Source organism: Mirounga angustirostris, unplaced genomic scaffold, assembly GCF_029215605.1.
Source record: "Mirounga angustirostris isolate CCGP_5_RB_7025 unplaced genomic scaffold, mMirAng1.0.hap1 SCAF_17, whole genome shotgun sequence".
NCBI classification, from domain to species: domain Eukaryota; kingdom Metazoa; phylum Chordata; class Mammalia; order Carnivora; family Phocidae; genus Mirounga; species Mirounga angustirostris.
In genome coordinates, this window is record NW_026991725.1 from 41,603,356 (window position 1) to 41,621,479 (window position 18,124).

The following is an 18,124-nucleotide window of genomic DNA, read 5'->3' on the forward strand; positions in this document are numbered from 1 at the left end:
CCTGCTCCCGGTGGTGCACCTCCAAGCTGGGAGGGTCTCACACCGGAGCCTGGGTTGTTCTTGCTGACTGTGAGGAAAACTCATAGTTTAGTAACACCTACCATTTCCCTCTCACTTTCCCTGTGGAAATCCCAGTGTTATTCAGTAAAAAAACTCAAACAGCAAACCTCAGTGGAACAGGGTTTCCAAGTTTCCTCAACACAGTACTCATTGCGAATCACCCACCAAGCTCCGCGGGCCACTTCAAAGGGTCCCTCTGTCTTCTTAAATTCAAATGAATGTATTTATTAATACATTTAAATAAATCTCTTTATTCCTCTTTATCCTTAAGGAAGACCTGCTCCAAACTTTCCCACGTACTGACGGGTTACCCGAAAGTGCACCATGGGGAACCCTTCAGCTGAACTGGGCGCTGGGATGCGAACTCCTAAAAATCAAAGGGAAAAACACAAAGACATAGGCAGGGCTCACAAAAACCTGTTTTATTGCACCAGGATCTTGGCAACATCGGGGGCACCTCAGCCCCTGGAGCGGAGGCACAGTGCACGGGGACGTGGTGGGCTAAGCCCACCGGGAAAAGGCAGGTGAGTGAGGCCACACGGGACCACAGGGAGAGGCGACCCCCCCAACACAAAGTTAAATTAAACCCACGTTCTAAGTCAACCAAGTGACTGCTATTATAAAATCTTTCGTTATTTATATATATTTATATATATTTATATATTTACATGTCCCCTAGAGTTTGGACTGATTTTCTGGGCCCATCCTTTCCCTTCCCAGTTTGGCCGATGGCCGGGTGTGGGAGGGAAGGGGCTCGCCCCTACGGAACAGTGACAATGCTGCCAACAGTCAGGCCAGGGCTCAGCACCGCCCAAGACACGGCGGGCATGTTTTCCTCAGGAAAAGGTTTCATAATTACATAGTGAAAACGGAAGAGCCTGGTTTGAAGAGGAGGGAGCAAGAAAAGAGATGAACTCTGTGCTGCAGACAACAACTTCCCTTTTCAACTGCAGAACGTTACAGAAAAATAGGGCCATACAGGAATGAAGGTCAACACCAAAAGAGGAAAAAAAAAATGCCCTGTCCATAAAGGCACCTGCCTTCCCTCCCGAAGTGGCAGATGACAAAGCCACAGGGCACTAGGGGTTGCTGGGGGGGGAGGGGGAGAGGGGGGACACGACCCTCATCTTTGAACAAGGTGTGGTTAACAGAGAAATCTGTCCTCTGAGAAAAGAGCAAAAGGCTCCCAGACCGGCGGATGCAGCCAGTGCCCTGCTCACCTCCTGCTGGGACCAGAGGCAGCCCCAGTTTGGGCCATGGGCATCATTATTCTCCCTACCTTTTTCAAAGAGAAATGTAAGAACAGGAAGAAAAATCAAAAAGAACTACCTACGTGAAAAAATTAACATATCTCCCCACCCCCACCCTGAAAATGGAACACTTTTTTCTGATTCCCCCCCCCCCAGGCCCCAGAGCAAGCGGCAAGGCTCGGGTGGCAAGGGGTGCCAGACGGGGCCATCGGTGGGCCTCAGGCCACGAAGAGCCACCGTGGAGGACGGACGTCCACATCAGACGTCAGTCCCTCTCTGCGTGTGGCGTTCTGGAGAAGAGGAAGTGGAGACGTACATCCACGGAGTCACTTTCGGATTGACCTCTGTACCTTCTGCTACTGGGTCGTGTGTCTGTTCTCCGGAAAATGTCACCTTAACTGAGGGTTTCCGTATTTATTAAATTACAAGTTCGCAGGCACAGCTTGAGCAAGATAAAAAAGTGATCTTCTTGAGTCATACAATCATTTAAATTCAAAAGCACTCACAAAATAGAGCAAATAAAGCCAGTATTGGGTATCAGGGAAAGGAAATGTATTGCTAACGGAAGCCACAGACCTGGTCAAAATGCGTGTCTCTAATAAGTAGTAAAATAAAAGGATTCTACCCCAAGACCACCACCTCGATACAGACCCGCGGGCCGCTGTAGCTGCAGGGAAGGAATGGCAAGGCCACCTGGGGATCGACAGCCGCTGGAAAGGCAGGGGAGTCAGCACGCCGTCTCACGGCCCCACCCCAAGAGCCGTCTCTCTCCAGAGATGGGCTAGGGCCTCTTGCAAGGGAGGGACACACTGGCAGGGCCGCCCCCCAATTCCAGAAAAGGGAGAGGTGCGGTGCGGGGCGGCCTCGGCTTCCTTTCTGAGGGGGACACGTAAGGCATACAGAGTCCCTGCCCCGCAGAAATGGGGATGGCAGGACCGGACGGCGGTGCTGGCCGCCAGCAGCAGGGGACAGACGGCTCCCGAGACGAGCCCAGCACACTCGGTCACCCTGGGGGCGCTCGCTCACTCGAGGATGTGCCGGGAGGGCTGCGGCCGCCGTTTCCCCTGCTCTCGGCCACAGACCACACGCACCGCTGTCCAGGTTCCCGGCCAGCGCGCTGCCACCTGCTCTCCGCATCACCGTGGGGCTTGTCACGGTGCGTGCGGTGACGCCCGAGGTCCCGTCCTCCTGCAGCTGGCTCACAGCGTGGGCCTGGCAGTGACGGGGCAGCGGGGTCCTCAGCAAGGCCGCTCTTCAGTTCAGACGGACAGGGCCCAGGAAGGGACACCTCGTCTCCCGAGGCTGTGGGGCACAGGACGTTGCTCCTGAAGAGAGGGAGACCCTGGGAGTCCCGCCATCCCTGGAGTGCGCGTCCGCACGGACGACACGCACCATTAGATGGCGCTCTGAAAACACCCGGTCCTGCCCCACACGTTCCACACCACACACGCACACCCCCCCCCACATGCACTAGACGCCCCCACCCCCCCACATTGAAATACAAACCGCACACTAACGCACCCCTACACCTCCCCCACACTAACCCATCTGACAGCAGCAGAGTCAGCGGCGGTAGCTGAGGCTGGTAGCCTTAGCTGGATGAGTCACAGACCAAAAGTTCCGTCTACTCTGAAGTTTCTGGAAGGCGTTGTATGTCCTTTTCTTCTCTCTTTTGAACTTTTTCACTTTCTTTTCCTACATAAAGAAACCCCAGGCATCACAATTCCCGAAAAGGGCTCTCCCCTGGTCCCTGTGGCTCCTCGTGAAGGCTTGTTGGGTGGGGGACACAAGTCTGAATTTGCTACAGAACCAACCAGCTTACTCTTCACGTGGCCTGAGGGAGGTGTCCCCACTGTCCCCACCTTGCTGAAGAAGGAACAAAGCAACCACACATTTACGGTGGGCATCCGAGCCCAGCAGCCTGCCTCCCGTCGTTGTACTTGACCACTTTACAATGTCGCTGCCACTTCAAACTGCCCCAAAGGGTCAAGTCCTCCCTGCCTGGCCCTTGGCGGGGCCACCGTGAGTGCCCTGTCACTCCAGCCTCAAGTGCACCCCATACCTTCCCTCGATCGAACTCTTCATCCCAGTCGTCGATCACCGTGGCGGCGCGGGCCCATCTGCTGTCCCGAATGGCATCCTGACTGACAGCCGACACCTCGCCGCCCCATGTCAACACTACAAAGCAGACACTGAGCGTCGGCACCTTTGTGCACCTGCTTCCAGAATGGTGTTTACGACCCAGACTGGCCTACTCCCGATACATTCAGCATGTTCGAGGGCCACCTTCCGGTGAAATGGACCATGCAGAGAGGGATGAGGGAGGGCAGAGTGGTCTCCAGCGTGCAGGACAGTGGTCCGTCCCTTAAGCGCAAACGTTGTTAGCTCTGTACCACCAGCCCCCCAGTTTAGTTCCTTTCAAACCTGTGCCCTCACCTGAGAGACAAAGGTCTCACGTTCTTTCTCTGAGACTAAGAATGTACAGCCCCGGTGCTGGGTGATTCCCATCCACGCCCTTCCCAAGCCGGCCCACGCCACCCAGAGGCCCAAGATCTGTTCTCCCCGCCTCTGCTCACACCCCCCGGGAGGCAGCATTCTGGATCCTCCCACAGGGACTGGTTCTGGACTTTGTGCAACGGCTGCAGCTCAGGGAGGATCACGGCTGACATTCCTCTACCCGTCCGTAAAGCCCAGTGACTCCCCCGCCCCAGGATCATGACACAGCGGGTCCACTTCAGACCTCTGCGGCCCGATGAGTGAACTGTAGGACAGAAGTCCATGCTCGAAACCAGTACCTTTCCTCCCGTAAGCTTTATCTGACGAATACTTGAGCAGTTCCTGGAGCACGTCGGACTCCCTCTCTCTGCTCCAGGACACAAGAGGAGCCGGGGCCTGCCCTGCAATCAGAGAACCGCTTACATACGTTCACCTCGGACGGGGTACTTGATTACTTCTCGAGAGGGGCTACCGTCCAAATCAACTGCTGGAAAAGACTAAAAACCCACCCCCCAAACAAGACTGAAAACTGCAAGCAGCAGCGTGAGCCCTCGGTCCGATGCAGGACGGGTGAGACGGGGCTCCCGGGGAACCCGCCCCTCCCCCAGGGAGATGGCCAGAAACGAGATCTGGCGGGAACTGGCGGGAACGGCCAACTGCCGCTGCCACCACAGCTTCTGGGGAGGCTGCCTCCCAGCCGCATCCTGGAAGAGCCTGGCCACCGAGGACAGCTGCATGGTGACAGCAGAGACCACCCTCCTCAGGCTTCTAGAAACTTCTGCCTGGCCCCCTCTAACCATCTACAACTGCTGGAACGCGCTCCCCTCCCTCAGCACAAGCCTGCCCTTGCTCTCCAGGCCTCCAATTTATCAATGACGCTGTGACCTTCAAGCCCGGTCCCTGCCGCCCTCTCCAGCCTCTTGCCCTTCGCTCCACAGCATAGCCCGGCCCAGTGGTCAGGCAGGGCCACCCACATCGCTCTCTCCATCTCTTGGCTGTGAATGCCCTTCCCCACAGAGCCAGCTCTTCCGATCATCAGGATGGAGAGCAAACAGAGCAGGGGCTGGGCCACCGCAGCCCTAGCATCTGCACCGGGCAGTGGGTCGGGAGGCCATCTGGTCAGTGTGCCAACAAAGCCAGCCCCGTGGTCTGATGACCACCGCCAGCCTGCTCTGTCACCACCTTTGAGGAGCCTTTCTTCCAACGTACTGGCCGCCCTCCTCATTCCCCAGCGGTAGTGTTTTCTCATGGGTTGTTTTTTTTTTTTAAGACTTGAGAGAGAGAGAGACAGCACAAGCGGGAGGGGCAGAGGGAGAGGGAGAGAGAGAATCCCAAGCAGACTGCGTGCTGAGCCTGGAGCCCAACGTGGGGCTCGATTCCAGGCCCCTGAGATCATGACCTGAGCCGAAACTAAGAGTTGGATGCTTAACCGACTGCACCACCCAGGCTCCCCTTGTCATGGGATTAATGTTGAGTCACAGACTCATTTATCAGAAGTCTGACAAACATAAACCATCCCCAGCAGCCTGTTCACCCCCAAAAGCACAAACATAACTGGATCCCCAGGCTGCAGAGCAGACCTCACAGAATCTGCAGCCATGCTGGATCCCTTCCCAAGCAGGTGTGACCTTCTCTCCCCTTCGCTAATGGACATGCTGTATCAGGACAGCCCAGCCGAGCCTGGCCAGCCCTGAAGGAAACAGAACCAGGAGAAGTCGCTTAGCCATGGGCAACCCAAGCCCTGGGGAACAGCCGAAGCGCTGGGAACCCCAAAGGCAAGCGGCCACATTGTCTTCAGAAAGGCCCAACTTGTGGTGCCTGGGTGGCTCAGCAGGTTAAGCATCTGCCTTCGGCTCAGGTCATGATCCCGGGGTCCTGGGATCGAGCCCCGCATTGGGCTCCCTGCTCAGCGGCGAGTCTGCTTCTCCCTCTCCCTCTGCTGCTGCCCTCTCAAATAAATAAAATCTTAAACAACACAAAAACAGCCTAACTATAAAAACAGGCAGAGAAAGGTTAACTTCTGAACCCGACCTTTCAAGTTCAAGAATCACAAAAAATCTCCAGGCTGAATGGACGTAAGTTTTTAGGGAAAAGTTTAGGCAGGAGGAGCCTTGAATCAGAAGAAACACTGTATTCCGAGAATACGTAAGAGTAGTTTGGGCTAACGGCTTTGCCAGATGGGGAAGCTGCGACCCACAGGGCAGACAGCCTGCCCAAGGGGACAGACTGAGGGCAGAGCTGGGCACAGGTGTGCTCGTGGGTGCCCCCCTCCGGCGCATACACCTACGCGGTCCCCGGGCCCAGCCCCCTGCTCCTCGCGGGCGCATACCTGCTCCGTCCCCGGGACGCCTGCCGTTCACAGGCGGGGAAGGCGGGCTCCCAGGGAGAGCAGAGCCCCTCTGCCTCTCGCCCCTGCAGGCTTCAGGGTGCTCGTTCTCTTCTACTTCCTGCCATGACTCCTGCTGTCTTTTTTTCCTTTTCTTTTTCCTCGGAGATGCCACAGTGGCCTCTAGCTCGACGACATCCAAGGGAGAGCAGCTCCTGGGAAGTCAGAGTCAACAGTCAGCTCCGGGCAAACTGAGGGTGAGAGTGGGGTTCAGGTCGATACCCCGGAACTCAAGCTGGCACGTGCCACAAGCCCACAGAAGAGCCACCCCAAGAACACCCTGCAGACGGGAGCAGGACAAAGCACGCCAGCTTCCGGGGCGACAGTCAAGCCTGAGAGAAAAGCCCACAACTGCACCTAACCCAGGCGAGTCGTCCAGGCCAGATGACGCGGCTGCAGCGCCTGCCGACCCGGGGGCACGTGGCCACCTGCACACTCACTGCCATCCACTCACAAGCCCGTCGAGACACGTAAGGACACGGTCCTGTCCTGGAAGGCTGGCCAGCGCACTGGGGTTCCAGACCCCCCACCGGGGACGGGCCGCGCATCGCTGGGGGAGGTGCCGGGCGGCCTGGCTCCCGCTCTCACCTGTGCCACGGTGGGTCCCGCGGGAGGCAGTCTTCCGCACCGAGGCCCTCCGCTCCCTTCCGTCTCCTCTTCCTGTTGCTCCCGGGGCGGCCGTCGGTCCCGCTCCCCCCCCGCCGGCCATTCTCTTGCTGCCCTCCGCCCTGGTCCTCCAGTCTGTCGGCGGGCACCTCTGCCCGGGGCTCCGTCCTGCGCTCGAGGCGCCAGTGCTGCCTCTGCATCTGCCCCTCCTGCGGGGGGGAGGCGTCCACGGCCCCCGCGCGCTTCCTCTTCTTCCTTCTCCTCTTCCCCGGAGAGGCTGCCGCTGCTGTGCTCGTCTCTGAGCCCTGCCCCTGGCTCTCCCCCCTGCGGTTCCTTTTCCTCTTCTTACCGAGGCTCTGGGGGGACCTGCTGGCCTCTGGCAGCTGGTGTGAAGGGGCCTGGGAGCCCCCATTGACCTGAGGCAGGAGAGCAGAGGCGGGGGAGCAGCTCTGTGGGTCTGACGTCCCGGGAGGTCGGGGGCTACTGGACAGTGACGCGGAGCGGGCACCGACGGGGAGCTTCAGGTGGCTGGATGGTGGGGGAGCAGGTGAAAGCGCCCTGTGGGGACACGCTGCTCTGATGCACAGGCAGGCCCCTCCTGCCCGCCCACAGCCCCCTGCCCGCCCAGGTGAGGATTTCCCACGGTCCTCCCCCGCCCCCCGTGTGAATCTCAGGTACGCGTAAATTCCACTGACTTAAAAAAGCGGAAAACAACAAAATCCAAATTTACTGAAAATCAAAGTAACCAAAAATCAGAACCTTTTAGTTTCCTGTCACCAAGCAGTTCAAGGTATTTTTCCAAACTTGTGTTACTATCTTTCTGAAAAGATTTATTTATTTTAGAGAAAGAGAGCGAGAGAGCATGCATGTGAGTGGGGGAAGGACACAGGGAGAGAGAAGAGGAGAGGAATCTCAAGCGGACTCCCCACTGAGAATGGAGCCCGACGCGGGGCTCGATCTCACAACCCTGAGATCATGACCTGAGCGGAAATCAAGCGTCAGCCGCCCCACTGTGCCACCCAGGCGCCCCTAACTAACGTTATTAATTTCCAACACGAGTCTGTTACGAGAAACTTCTCTGAATTTGCCCACAAGCCCCAAGGTGTTCACACCCGTGACACCAGCCTTGCGAGGAGGGCCAGCGCAGGCCTGTACATCGTGCACTAGGATCCCCCTCTGATCTGGGGGCTCCGGACAATCAGCTGATCACACAGCGGGACAAGGAAGGGTCGGGACTGGGAGCTCTGTCAGGTTAGGCTCTCTGACCCGCCTCCCGCCAGCGATGTGACCTTGCAAGAGTTAACCTTCTGCTCTAAGCCTCACTCTCCTCCTTCATGACCGAGTGACCATAATGCCGACCTCAAAAGGTTATGGAATCAAACAGGACTACCGTTACGAAACCAGGACAGACGCCTACACAAACCGCTCTACCACTCCGTTTACCATCTTCTGGGAAGTTTTAAAAAAAAAGTCTCTACGTCAAAAAAGGAAAAAAAAAAAAAAAAAACCCCACAGTAAGTACCTCGCACGCTTAAAGACCTTCCACATGCAAAAATATTGTGCTGGGTCCAGGCCGACTGTGAGGGTGGGAGAGGCCGGGTGATGGGAGCGTGAACCCAGCACCCAGCCCGGAGCGGCCGAGGGTGGGGAGGACACATCAGCGCCCAAACCACCCAAACCACCTCCTGGCTTCGCCCAGCTTCCTTCCTCCCTCCCTCCCCAGCTGCCAGGGGCTCCGTCAGCCACCAGGCAAGTGTCAGTAACTCAGCTGTCTGCTACTCAACACCCCAAAGGATATAAGCACCCCGTGTGTCACGGGACGGGAGGTGCGCCTGTTGGGGAGCCTGAACAGGGCTCCCCGAGAACCACACCTCCCCGCTCTGGACGGCTGCCCGAAGCTCCAGAAGCCAGTGCGAGGGGACAGCCAGGGGAAGCCCATGCACGGAGGCTCTGTGCAGGGCTAAGGAGTCCGAGAAGAGCCCGGGGAGCACTGGTGGGAGATACAGAATGATCCTGGCAGCAAGACACCCCTCAGCGGGGTCACAGGACTCTGGGTTCACGCAGGGTCCTTCTGGGACTCCTGCCCTTCTCTTCTACTCTGGAGTCCTGTCACGAGACTGGAGAGGGACCCAGGGCACATCCCCGTCCCCGCATGGACATAGCAGGTGGATGGAAAATGAAGACAAAAGTGAAAAGATCAGGACTGCAGAGACCAGGCTGCCTCTGACTAGCCGGAGCTCCTCTACTGGATGGAGAGAGAGAAAACAGGAAGAAGTCGGTGCAGGATCCACCCTGTACCTGTCCAGCCGCACACCACTGTCCATCCCGCAAGGCTGGAGACCATGTGCATCTTCGCCAGCCAAGCACACGCTAAGCACAGGGGAGGAGCGGCCGGCCCGGGGGGCCTGCGCCCGCGGCTCACCTGATTGCACAGACAGGCCAGGAGGAGGCGGCGACAGGGTGAGTGGTTTTCCTGGGGTAGGTGAGGTCGGACAGTGGTGAGAGGGGTGGACGGAGGTCATTGTCGGCTGCCCTCCGCAGGGTGCTGGCCTGCAGTTATTGACATAAATAAAAACTTGGTGGTCTAAAAGAGGTTGCCGTGAGTGAAGAGGGAAAATAAAAATAAAAAAAAAATAAAATAAAAATAAAAGAGCCCAGAAAGGAGGATGAGGGGACAGAAGGAGAAAAAAAAGGGGGGAGGTGGGGGAGGGGAATGGTAGAAGAAGAATCAGAAGTGTTTTTGGTTAGAAACAAAAAGGAAAAAAGGAAGGAAATTTAAACAAAAATCTCAGCATAGTTACATCATCGAGCTTCGTGCCGCACACAGAGGTGCCAGCCAGCCCGTGTCTTGCGCGCCCCCCGCGCTTGGATTCCCTGCCAAGCCCACCGCACCTGCCCCGTCTTCCCCTTGAGGATTCTGTCTATGGACAAATATGGGGACCTGCCGCCTCTCCCCAACCCCCAGCAGCTGTATGGAGTGTGTATCACATCAGGGTCCCCCAAACTCCGCCTCGGCCCCAGGACAGCCCTGTGTAGTCTGCAAATGCCTACAACTTCGTTGCCCTGATCAGGGGAGGCCAAAGGCCTCAACACAATTCCCCCACTCTCCCCAGACTAAAACCAAACCTGCTCTGTGAGCCCTAGAGACACACTTCCGGCGGGCAGACTCCCACACACCCACCTTCTTGGCAGAAAGGGCCAGTTTTTTGGCTGGTGGAGGAGACATGATGTTTGCGGGCTCGGTGGTGGTGCTGCTCAGGACAGGGGACTTGGGCTTCACCACCTTGGGGTCGTCTCCATCCGGCAGCGCTCTGGAGTGTGTTCCCTGAGAATCCCCCAAGTGGGCCGCTCTGCTCCTGGGTGTCTGGGGGGCCTTGGTGGGGTCATTGCTGGCGGAGTGCTCTGGGCTGGAGCTGCTGGAATCCCTCCCATCGAGCTCGGGGCTCTCGCCACCTGCCTTGGGCCCATGCCCGTTGGCAGTCACTCTGGCCGGGAGCCTGGGTGAGGTAGAGAGGGCAGCACCCCTGCCGTCCCAGGAGCCCTGCCTGAGGCTCTCACTCCTGCTGCCACTCCCGTTGCTGGTCCCATGGAACCCCTGAGAAGCTTTGCGTGACGGGGAGAGGTGCTGCAGGGGCGTCGACTTCTTAACTTTCTTTCCAGGCTCATCCAGAACGGTTGGTGCGTGGGGGGGTGTTTTGGAGAGTCGGGGGGAAGGGGCCCCCACGGGTGGCTTTGGAGGAACGTATCCATTCTGAGACTTCAGACCCGACACGGAGCCGTTCCTGGAAATGGGCACGCCGAGCTCCTCAGGGGCCGGCAGCTTCTTCATCGGCACAGAGTCCAGTCGCTGGAGGAGAGCAGAGGACACGATCACACCCTGGAGGGAGTGCAGGCTGGCGGTTCCCACACAAGGTCAGAGCACCTTCTGCAGCAGGCAGGGTCTCTGCCAAGCAACTCAAGACAGATTATCTACATGGACACACGGTAAAGACACTGCTTCTTCTTTGAACACTTTCAGTATTCTCTGAGTTGGGTACATGGGGGTGTGTATCTTTACGGTCACCTTTACTGAAAGCAGGATGTTTTCATCACGAGTGAAGAAATACAAAAAAGCATAAAGGAAAAAAAAAAGTACCAGAGTTCCACCCACTGCCCAAACTAAGTGCACCTTCTGTTTGGCCCCGATCTCCGGGACGGCTCTGGCCTGCAGAGGTGCGCCCAGTTCCACCTACGCACTGCCTGAAGCATCGTCCTGCGCACCTGGCGAAGGTCTTTAGCGTGTGACCAGCACCCGCCTCGCTGCGTGAAGTTTCTACAACCTGCACCGTCTCCAGCTGCCGCGGAAATGAGCAGCGCCCGACCAAGTACCCCATCCTTCTCCTCCAGACTCCTCACTGCCGGGTCTGAATCGTTGGCTCTGTTTAAACGCTCTACACGGCCTGGGTCTGTGCTGCTCCCCATTCCTGCCTCCTGACTAGTGCGGGGTCTTCTAGAGTCAGAGCTTAACCACCACCTGATTGGTTGCTGAACATTTCCATGAACGAACAACCAACAGACTAAACCTTTTTCCCTACTTGGGAAATTCCCCGCTCGTGTTCGGGAATGGTTACCAGGCTATGGATGCTTCCACGGATGCTGATGCACCCTGTGCAGGGCACTCGCTAGCGGTACTCTCACCGGCAACAAGCAGCTCTTTTTCAAAATCTTTGCTAATTCAACACCATTGCTGGCTCTTACTACATTAACCCTAACACCCTGTGATCTGAGCTCATCCGGACGAGCCCTTCATGTACTAGAAACATGAACCTTTTGTTGTACTTGCTGCAAATATTTTTAGAAGTTTTTTTATTTCTAATATTCCACACACAGAAACTCAAATTTTAATTTATCCAATTTATTGTTTGTTTTTCTATACTTTCTGTCTTACAGTCTTCTCTCTTCTGGGGGCTTGCTGAGAATTCACTTCTACTTTCCTCCAAGTTTCTTCTTCTCTTTTCCCTATGTTTAAAAATAACTTACCCTTTACTTACATTCTCTCTAAAGAGAACGCATCTTCCTGCTGCACTCAGACCTTCTCGTTGGACGTTTAAGTCTGTGGAAGCGACTGCAGTATGTGTGGTACGTAACCTCTGTGGTGCGAATGTGGCTGGCCAGCAGTGTGGCCCCGTGGTACCAACCCCTGGCCTGGGCCACGGTGACAACCCCCCTGGCCATCAGGCCATGGCTTTTCCTTGCCACGTCAACCCCAATGCCTCTATTTCTCACATGCTGGAAGGGAAAGGCAGATTTGCGTAAGGACCAACGCGCTGTGGACCGTGAAGGCCCCACAGCCTGCGTTCAGATGTTCAGACCTTCAGACTGAAGGGGAAGGATGACAAACGCAGTCAGCAGAAAGGACCGACCTGTTTTTGAGTTATAAACTGTGTTGTAGTAAGGAAATTGCTCACTACTCTGCTAATAAAATTGATCTGTAGTAGAAAAATTCAAATATACACAAAAATAACTTGAAAACGAGGGTATTTCCCAATCGCTAACATTTTCCCACATTAGCTTTCTCACTCACTCACTCCACGTATGTGTGTCTACGCATGTATGTGTGACGTTTCTTTTCCTAAGCATCTGAATATATTTTAGACACAATGTCCCTTTACTTCTAAGTATGTCTGTGTATATTCCTAAGAACAAAGATGTTTTAACATAACCACAGCATAATTATCAAAAGCAGGAGATTAACACTGCTAGAAACTGTCCACGTTTTCAATACTGAATTGTGAGGATAGAAAGCACTTCTCCCCAGATGCTTCAGGTCGAGGGTGCACGGCAGCTGGCCTAGGACACGGGCACGCCGAGTTACTGTCTGATCTGCTCGCTGGGTCAGGCTTTCTCATCACTGTCCCTCCTCCTCCCCCAATGTCAGCTCGCGACCAATTTGAGAGAGAACATGGAATAAAACAGGACACACGCAGCTCTCCTTCCTTCGGGCTAAGTTCCCGAGCATGAAGAGGTCTGGGGGGGCTCCATGGTCCTAAGAGGCACAGGCAGGAAGGATCCTTTGAAACACGTACCTTCCCAGTCAGCGGGGAGCCAACGGCCCCATTGCCAATGTTCTTCTTCAAGTGGTCTGGAACCACGCCTGGACGGCCAGGAACGGAGGAGACAGTCCTGGAGAGGGAGCCGTCAGGACTCTTCTTCGAGCCTGGAATTCTGTGGAAGGAAGGGAACCAGTCGGGGATGTCTTACTGAAGCCCCAGAGGCGCCCCAGAGAGAACCCCGATGCCCGAGCGTGCTTCTCTGAATTCCCACGCTGCCCCCACAACAATGTGGGCTTGTCACAGAGCCCCGGGGATCTGCTCAGCATGAACAGAGAGCCCAGCAGAGGCGGAACCTTCCAAGACTAGACTCTCGCTTTTACCAGGAAGCCAGAGACCCCTCAGTCACTGCGCCCAAATTCAGCCGAACAGCCACAAAGCAGCAAAAATGCCTCCAGTCTCCACATCCTCCAACCTCCAGGTCGGTGACAACCGGCCCCAAGAGAAGGTGCCCGGCTGCGGCCTCTACCCTCTGACAGGTTCCTTCGCTGCCCAGAGGAAGGTGTATCAGCAAGCCAACGCCCACACACATCTCATCTGGGGCAACAGGCAAGAAGAAGAGGTAACTTTCCCGTTTCTACTCAAAGTCAGCTCGGTGTGGAGCACGCAGATGGAATCGTGCTCGGATCTTCCCAGAGGCGCTGGCTGTTCCTCAGCAGTGGGCTAGCCTGGTCTAGAGGAGCACTTCCCTGTGGACACCCCCCGCCCCAACCCCGGTGAGCTCTCCATTATGTGCACACAGGAACAGGCCAGGGAGAACAGAGGGAACGAGCTCACGGGGGCAGGGGCAGGAGTTACTCACCGCAGATAGAAGAGCACGTAGGCCTGCTGGTTCAGAACCACCTTGATGTTGCTGGAATGGACCAAGGAATCATTCATTTGGTACCACTGTCCGTTGCTTGCCTGAAGGAGCACAGGGTGTAGTAGAAAACAAAACGGGTCAGTCAACATGCATCCCACAATCCCTAGTTTTTAAAGAATGAAATAAAAAATCTGGGCGCCTGGGTGGCTCAGTTGGTTAAGCGACTGCCTTCAGCTCAGGTCTTGATCCTGGAGTCCCAGGATCGAGTCCCACATCGGGCTCCCTGCTCGGCGGGGAGTCTGCTTCTCCCTCTGACCCTCCTCCCTCTCCTGCTCTCTCTCTCATTCTCTCTCTCTCAAATAAATAAATAAAATCTTTAAAAAAAAAAAAAAAAAAAAAAAAAAAAAAGAAATAAAAAATCTGCAGTTAACTGCTGCATCTATCCACGTGCTAACGAACTAGCAAGGACCTCACGTTAAAATGTCTAATGCTCGTCTGGCTCTGAGTGTGACTACGAAGTGTGCTTTGAATCCCTGTTCCCTCCTGCTGCCCCAGCAGATGTGAGCTTTCCCCTCTGAAGGGTATTTCGGGTCTGAGCAGCACAGCATCTCCCACCAATACACAGCCTTCCCGAGCCTCCACCGGGGCTCCAGCACTGGGCCCTGCAGGCAGCCCCTCTGGGGTCCCATTCAAGGGCAAGGACCCTAGAGCTCCTAGTGGGATGGGCTTCAAAGGCATCTTTGCCCTCCACTCCCCAAAGCAACAACAGGCCCTGAACACGACAAGCAAGGCTACTTTCCACGGAGGCCACGCCTGGACCTGTACCAACGGGCCCCGCCACGCAACGCAAGCGCGCCCGCACGCGGGGGCACTGACCTTCACATAGCAGTAATAGTGGCCCGCGTGGCAGCCATGGCCCGAGTGGACCAGGACCGCGTACAGCCCGTACATGACAGGCTCCCCGCTGCTCTGCGACATATACGGACGGATGTTCAGGAATTCCGGATAGCCCACATCCTGGAGAAAAAGCAACACAGCTTATTAATAAAGGCTCTGAGAGGGCCTGCAATTAAAAAGGACTGCTGAACTTCAGCTTGGCAGTTCCCAAACTCGGCTGAGCACAGACCACTTTCAAAATACAATACAGCTGTACGTACAAAATACACTATCTTGTAAACATACAGCACAAACATTCTGCGGAACACCAGTTCGGGAAATGCTGATACAAGGAAGCCCCCATCACTGCCAGTGAGAAAGCTGAGGCTCTGACAAGTGCCTTGCCCCAAACCATCTAAGTCGGCTCTAACCACTTTTATGATACGGCATCTTCTATTAAAATGCCACTGTGCACGACACCTGGCGGCCTCAGTCGGGCGAGCATCCGACTCTTGATCTCGGGGTCATGAGTTCAAGCCCCATGTTGGGGGTAGAGAGACAACTTAAAGAAATGAAGTAAAATGAAATAAAATGCCATTGTACAAGAGTAAGTTTTTATTCTACCTCCCACAAAAAGCCACGCAACAGCACGTGGTGGATCAGAGTCCCACAGTGCAGTGGTCTCGCTCATTCTGAAGGAAACCTTGAGCTTCTGCATGGGGAACATGCCACACACAGGCAGAGGTTGGCAAAAGAACCCAGTAAGTCAGTGGGTCTTGAAGTTGACCGTGCGCGACAACCACTTAGGGATTCTGCAAACATGCAGACTCCTGAGCCCTGTCTTCCAGAAATTTCCAGTCACTGGCTCTGGGGTGGTGCTGGGAACCTGTATTCCTTAAAGGCTGCTGACCACGCAGATCGGACACCACAGCGAAGGCTCACCTTCGTGATCTTCCCCCCACTGAAGTTGGCAAAGCGCTTGAGGGAAAGGGTTAAGACGTTGGATGTTCTGTGGATGGTGAAGCGCTTGCTGGCTGGGACCTTCTTCTTGCATCTGTGAGGAGGGTGAGAGGAAAGGGATCAGCTGGTGCTCTGAGGAACGCTGTCCTCATGCGGGCCCACAGCAGTGACAACTGGCTCTGTCGGGACAGGGTCTCCTTGGCTGAGGCATGTGCCGTCTGCATCCCGAGACGTGAACCCCTGCGACTTGAGTGAAGGGAAGCCAGCGTAGGGAACCAAGGACCAGGGGAAAGCTGGACATCGCAGAGCAACAAGGAAGCTCTTTCCCACGGAGGGCACTAGGTCGGATGCACGGGCAGCAGCTCTGGGACACGGGAAGGAACGCCTGGAGCGGGGCTGGCGGAGTGAAATCACTGAGTGAAGCCGGAAGACACGGAAGTGAGGGGGAGAGAGACGAAGGAAAGCAAACAGCCTCTAGGGCACGGAGAGACGAACTCAGAGAGGGGGAAAAGCAGTGTTTTGGCACGGGATAATCAATTTGAAAAGCGTAATAAAGAAAACTATTCTTTAGTGGCCGCAGCTTCTGGAGGGGCTACGCATGAACTACAGCCCCCACACGCTAAGTCTGTGCGGCCCTCAGGAGACCCGGGCCACCAAAGGCGGCTCATCTGGGACGCGGGCCGACAGAGGCTGGAGCCGATGGCCACGTGCGGTCCCCTCCCGGCTATGTGCCGCCGCTGGGACCTATGTCCCCGGTGAGGAGCGCTCAGAATGGTGCCTGGCACATCCAAGGGCGACGTAAATAGACATCAGCTGGCAAAACCGCGGCTGCCCTTCATCTGCGCCTTTGAGAGCATCTGAGCTCCACAAGGGACTAACGGCGGCCCTGAGCAGGGACGGCCCGGCCGCAGCGTGGGCCAGGCGGCTTACTCGAGGTCTTCCCCGACGGCAGGCTCGCTCTGCCGGGAGCAAAACGAAACTTACTTTGCACACATATAGGCGTTCTCTCCGCTCAGGACATCTGGTTTCACAAAAAGTTCCAGAGCACGCACAATATTAGCAGCTTGCTGAGGAGGACAAAAACGGAATCGCGTCAACGGAAGAAAAAGGCTGACTCAAGAAATGCCAACTGTAAGGTCTCTGTCAGGCTGAGGCAGCAAATCCCAGCCATCGGCCCGCATCCACACCGGCCTGCCGGCTGCTGCCTTCGGGCCCTCACAGGCCGTCCCGCAAAGGAGCAGGGAGCAGGCGGCCGAGCCGGTTCTACGGACATGGGGCCCGGCCTGGCAGGGCTCCCCTGCGCCCTGGGCACCGAGGACCCCGCCGCGGCTGCAGCCACAGAGAGCTGGAACAGGACGGGGGCTGGCCTCCCCAGGGCACGTGTGTGAGCGGCCCTGCACCCTCCATCTACGGTGTGCTCACCCCTCATGCCTCGGGACACAAAGCTGCGTTGTATCTTCCTGTGTTAAACGAGAGGAATGCGCACAGGGAAAAGGCTAGAAATCAACGCGCAAAAGCAGCGGCCCCTACTATAAGGCAGCAGCATTCCCAGTATTTCTTTCCTTACCTACCTGCGTAATATGCCCTCACTGGGTCCCCTGCTCCCCACCCCCAGCCTCCCCGGCCGAAGGCAAACACGACACAGCGGAGCTGTGGGCCATACCCGGATCTCCAGCGCTATGTCCAGGTAGGGGTCGTATGTGTCCGAGACGCTCTTGCACACCGAGCACTTCACTGCAACGAAATACGGAGGTGGTGGGGCGGGGGCAGGTGCCCCCAGCACGCCACCCCCAGGTCTCTAAGATCTAGCCAGCCCTGGTGAACGCCGGTGTCTGGGGAGAGAGCTCGCTGGCAACCAGAGTGCACAAGGGGACGTCTATCCAACCCAGCACCTTGCTGCTCAGCCCAGTGACAGGCCCCAGTTCCCAGCTGAAGGGCAGAGGCCACGTGTGAAGAACTAAGGAACTCAGAGAAAAATAATGCCACCCTCCTCTACCCGTGCTGGAAATCCTGCTCCAAACTTCCTCCCGGGAACAGCGAGCCCATGGGCAAGGGCGTGTTTCAGAGGAGGCTGGGGCCTCCATGGCTGCCCCAGCTCTGCCCGTCAGGAAGGGGCTCCAGCTGGGCATGAACTCCTAGTCTTTCCTGGTTAAGGTTCTCATCCTTGACAACAGGGTAGAGAAAACGTCTTCACTCACCACGTGATCTGAGATAGCCTCCAAAAATCTGATGGACCAAAGTAGTAGCCTGCGTTTGACGATCCAACCTGGAATGGAGACCACAGCCTTCGAGAAGAGGCCAGGAGGCAGCCCCTGCCCCTTTCATCCCCAGCCCAGAGCACCCTGGGGAAATCCCACCACACAAGTGTGGGTCTGACGCGCTCCCCCCGGTGCTCGGCGGACCCCCAGCTGTGCCCCGCTGCTCTGATGGGCCCGGGCCGCGCCCCACCACTGCCCCCTCAGGCCTTCAAGACCCCCGTGCTCTCCACAGGCACCTCGCCCTGCACTTCACAGGAAACGAGAGGCTGGAGAAACGCCCCTAGTGCCCACCCAGTCCCAAGGACAGAAGCGGCCCCCCCACCTGGCCCCCACCGCCCGCC

General features: G+C 56.5%; 1 protein-coding gene across 10 annotated transcripts in view; it reads right to left on the bottom strand.

Moving 5' to 3' along the window:
• Positions 1-467: 467 nt before the first annotated feature.
• The window catches only part of USP36 (ubiquitin specific peptidase 36), a 36,756-nt gene continuing 19,099 nt past the window's right edge, over positions 468-18,124 (bottom strand). For 7 of the 10 annotated variants that reach the window (XM_045888347.3, XM_045888345.3, XM_064583195.1 and 4 more), the window contains exons 7-21: positions 17,724-17,791; positions 17,189-17,259; positions 16,510-16,592; positions 15,508-15,619; positions 14,566-14,706; positions 13,690-13,790; positions 12,864-13,002; positions 9,980-10,645; positions 9,221-9,348; positions 6,781-7,356; positions 6,136-6,347; positions 4,106-4,207; positions 3,373-3,488; positions 2,855-3,005; positions 468-2,612 (exon numbers count right to left, since the gene is read on the bottom strand). In XM_045888347.3, coding sequence (XP_045744303.2) covers positions 2,874-3,005; positions 3,373-3,488; positions 4,106-4,207; positions 6,136-6,347; positions 6,781-7,356; positions 9,221-9,348; positions 9,980-10,645; positions 12,864-13,002; positions 13,690-13,790; positions 14,566-14,706; positions 15,508-15,619; positions 16,510-16,592; positions 17,189-17,259; positions 17,724-17,791 — 2,647 coding nt within the window. In that variant the 3' untranslated portion in view covers positions 468-2,612; positions 2,855-2,873. Of the gene's footprint in view, positions 2,671-2,854; positions 3,006-3,372; positions 3,489-4,105; positions 4,208-6,135; positions 6,348-6,780; positions 7,357-9,220; positions 9,349-9,979; positions 10,646-12,863; positions 13,003-13,689; positions 13,791-14,565; positions 14,707-15,507; positions 15,620-16,509; positions 16,593-17,188; positions 17,260-17,723; positions 17,792-18,124 lie in introns of all 10 variants that reach the window. The other 3 variants (XM_064583197.1, XM_045888348.3, XM_064583196.1) reach the window with 3 other exon arrangements.